The sequence below is a fragment of the Chaetura pelagica genome, unplaced genomic scaffold (genome assembly GCF_000747805.2).
Source record: "Chaetura pelagica isolate M959 unplaced genomic scaffold, ChaPel_1.0 scaffold352, whole genome shotgun sequence".
In the NCBI taxonomy this organism is placed as follows: Eukaryota; Metazoa; Chordata; class Aves; order Apodiformes; family Apodidae; genus Chaetura; species Chaetura pelagica.
Genome location: NW_009952373.1, coordinates 89,276 through 93,099, shown reverse-complemented (window position 1 = coordinate 93,099; position 3,824 = coordinate 89,276). Strand labels below are relative to the sequence as shown.

The 3,824-nt window shown below is 58.8% G+C and overlaps 1 protein-coding gene across 1 annotated transcript in view; it reads left to right on the top strand.

Annotated features, from left to right (window-relative positions):
- Window positions 1–3: 3 nt before the first annotated feature.
- The window catches only part of FBXO41 (F-box protein 41), a gene marked incomplete at its 5' end in the record, with an annotated part of 16,046 nt that continues 12,225 nt past the window's right edge, over window positions 4–3,824 (top strand). Inside the window, 2 exons of the mRNA XM_010008132.1 lie at window positions 4–362; window positions 3,332–3,560. Of these exons, the coding sequence (XP_010006434.1) occupies window positions 4–362; window positions 3,332–3,560 (588 nt within the window). The remainder of the gene's footprint in view (window positions 363–3,331; window positions 3,561–3,824) is intronic.

Sequence of the window (3,824 nt, the reverse complement as noted above, 5' to 3'; positions counted from 1 at the left end):
CGCGGGCCCCCCGCCCCGACGCCCCCGGCCACCATGGACGCCGCGGCCTACGAGGAAGGCTTGGCCCGCCTGAAGATCCGGGCGTTGGAGAAGCTGGAGGTGGACAAGAGGCAGGAGAAGCTGACGGAGGAGGTGGAGCAGAAGATCGCCTCGCAGGTGGGCCGGCTGCAGGTGGAGCTGGAGCGAAAGAGCTCGGAGCTGGAGAAGGCCAAGCAGGAGAGCCTGCGGCTCAGCCGGGAGAAGCAGGAGCTGGAGGACCGGGCGTCCGAGCTCTCCCGCCAGGTGGACGTCAGCGTGGAAATGTTGGCTTCCCTCAAGCAGGACCTGGTGCAGAAGGAGCAGGAGCTGACCCGCAAGCAGCAGTGAGTCCTTTGCCCACTCTCTGGACTGCTGGGTGGGGGGAAACGGGTCCCTGACAGCGAGGTCCCAACACCATCACCGAACCCTCAGACCAAGTGCTAGGGCACAACGCTTAACTCGTCAGGTTTTGCATCTTCTCCCATGCAGGCAGTAGACCTGAGCTGCTTCCACGTAGACCTGAGCCTCTCCATGTCCAAGCTGGGTCACATCATGTCAGAACTCGTCCCAGAGCCCTCAGGACATGGGAGTGACACAGCCATCCTGCTGTGCTGCCAAGGAACATGGTGGTGACCATGTTTCTGCAGCCCAACCCTAGTGCCGAGGGGTGTCCCTCAAAATCAGGACTGGAACATCCCCTCTGGCTCCAAAGCTAAATCATCCAACCTACCAAACCTATTCATCTGTTCCGTGGTCATTAACCCAAGAGAAGCCATCTTGGCCATGCCTAATCCAGGGGTTTTCTCCTAGAAAGAGAGTGGGAAGTATGACCTCCATCTCCTGTTAGGACCATGGCACTATCATCCTCATTTTCATCCCACGTTCCCCACTCAACTCCCACTTCCCACCCCAAAACTGCTCTTGGATCTCCCTCTGGTCAAGCACTGGGTTGTTTCACCAGTCGGTGTCACTCAAGCAAAATAGACCTTGTTCTTCAGGAGTTTCTTAGCAAAGCTGGAGGCCACCACGGGGTCCAGAAAGTCAGTGAGGAGTAGGACAATGGGGAAAAGTCACAGTTCTGCTGGGCTGGGAGCACTGGTGGGATTCTTCCAGGGTGAGGAGGGAAAACTTTAAACTGGAAGAGGAGAGATTTAGGTGAGACATGAGGAGGAAATTCTTTGCTGTGAGGGTGGTGAGACCCTGGCCCAGGTTGCCCAGAGAAGCTGTGGCTGCCCCATCCCTGGCAGTGTTGAAGGGCAGGTTGGATGGGGCTTGGAGCAACCTGGGCTGGTGGGAGGTGTCCCTGCCCATGCAGGGGGGTTGGAACTGGATGATCTGTAAGGCCTCTTACAACCCAAACCATTCAGTGATTCTAGGGGAACCCTCCTGGTTGCTGATTCTCCCCACCAATCCACATGCTCCTCAAGCCAGAGCAACAAAATCACTTCCCAGGTTGCAGAGGAAGCACGTGAAGAGCTGATGAAAAGAGGAGGTTTCTTTCCTAGGTGTGGGGGAACCACTGATCATTTCCACTGGCAAAGCCAGCTTCTCCCTTCCCCAACAACAAACCGTTGCTGGGGACATTTCCCAGCCCTGTCAGCTCCACAGCACCCCAGGGGCCCTGTCTCTGTGAAAGACTTTTTACTCCTGGGCTCCTTTTGCATTCCTGAGGGTGTTTTTCCACCCGATCCACCGGAATGCGAGAAGTGCTGGTGATAACCATCAGCATCACCTGACACCCACCCTGCCACAGCCCCATTTGCCTTCCAAATCTCCCAGATGTCCCAGCCAGGAGCTTTCCCAGAGCATCCCCAGGGAGCTCTGAGGTCATCCTGCAGATGGCAGTTGGGGGGCAATTAAGTGGCAATTAAATGGCAATTAATGAGCAGCAAAGGGAATTACGGCACTAAGTGCTGCCACCTGCTTCTGTTGTGCTCCTGGGCAGAGAGGTGTGGCCAGATGTGCACGGTCAGGTGTGCAAAATCAGGTGTGCATGGTCAGGTGTGCAAGGTCAGGTGTGAATGGCCAGGTGTGCATGGTCAGGTATGCACTGTAAGGTGTGTATGGCCAGCAGTGCACAGCCAGGTGTGCATGCTCAGGTGTGCAAGGTCAGGTGTGAACGGTCAGGTGTGCAAGGTCAGGTGTGCACAGCTGGGTGTGCATGGTCAGGTGTGCACAATCAGGTGTGTATGGCCAGCAATGCACAGCCAGGTGTGCATGGTCAGGTGTGCACAGCCAGGTGTGCATGCTCAGGTGTGCAAGGTCAGGTGTGCATGGTTAGGTGTGCACGGTGGGGTGTGCACAGTCAGGTGTGCATGGTTGAGTGTGCGAGGTTGGGTGTGTGCAGGGTATGCATGGTTAGTGTGCTTGGGTGTGCAGCATTTGGTACACGTGGTCAGGTGTGTGTGTTTGGGTGTGCACCGCTGGGTGTGCACAGCCAGGTGTGTGTGGTTGGGTGTGCATGGTCAGGTGTGCACACTGGGGTGCTTGCAGGGTGTGCACTGCTGGGTGTGCGTGGCTCCACCCCAGAGCTGGCCATGTTTTGGGGGTGGCTTCTCAGGGGGTGACCCCGGCCCACGCATGCACAGCTCCCCAGTGCCTGCTAATTAGTGAGTTAATGAAGCAGCTGGGGCCCTGTAGCTGCTGCGGTTAATGGAGCCTGGGGTGAGTGGTGGCCCGAGGACTCCACGCCTGCTCTGAAGGTCTTTCCTTTAAGCCTGCCCTGAGTGAGGCAGGTAGCACTGCCAACCTCCTCCATCATCCCACCGCACCATCATCACCCTGCTCCCTCTGCTCCACCGTGCTCGGGGGCCTGACTCCAGTTCTGGGAGCAGTGGACATCCCAGTGTATGGAAGCATCCACCTTGGATGCCAGGAGCATCGCTTGGTCCCTGCTCTGCACTGCACCAAGCCCAGGAGCCACCTGAGCTGGCACAGACCCACATGGGGCTGGGCATGCAATGGTCTGGATGCACGTGAGCACCCTTGAGCTCCCACCCCTGGTCACAGACAGGCATAGAGGGGCTTAACAAGGATGGGTGGGAAGGGACTGGGGTGTCAACCATAGAATCATGGAATAGGTTTGGTTGGAAAAGACCTTTTAGATCATCAAGTCCAACCGTTCCCCCAGCCCTGCCAAGGCTGCCCCATGTCCCTCAGCACCACATCTACAGGGCTTTGAAACCCCTCCAGGGATGGGGACTCCCCCCTGGGCAGCCTGGGCCAGGGCCTGACAGCCCTTTAGGGGGAAGAAATTGCCCCTCATACCCCCATCTCGACACCGCGTGGTGAAACCTGCCCTCCCTCCGCACAGGGAGGTGCTGCAGATCGACCAGTTCCTGAAGGAGACGGCAGCCCGGGAGGCCAACGCCAAGGTCCGGCTGCAGCACTTCATCGAGGAGCTCCTGGACCGGGCTGACCGGGCCGAGAAGCAGCTCCAGATCATCAGCAGCAGCTGTGGCACAACCCCCAACGGCAGCCTGGGGCGCTGCGGGACCCCGGGGGGCAAGGCCGCCGGGCGACTGGTACCGCTGCGGGCACAGGCACGGGCACCCTGCTGGCTCCGGGCTGGTGCCCGCGTGGCTCTGATGGTTGCCAAGGGTCGAGCGGGGAGGTGTAAGGACCCTCCTCTCGTTCCCTGTGAAGTGGGTAACCCAAGGGGGGTGGGATTCCCAAGGAGAAGTTGCTTCTCGGTGGGTCCGCGTTTCCGAGGCGATGCTGGAGATGCTCTTCTGCATCCTGCGGGGTTGTGGCTTCCTCCCAAAACGCAGCTGGTGCTGGGTGGGATGTTGGGCTCACCTCCCTCA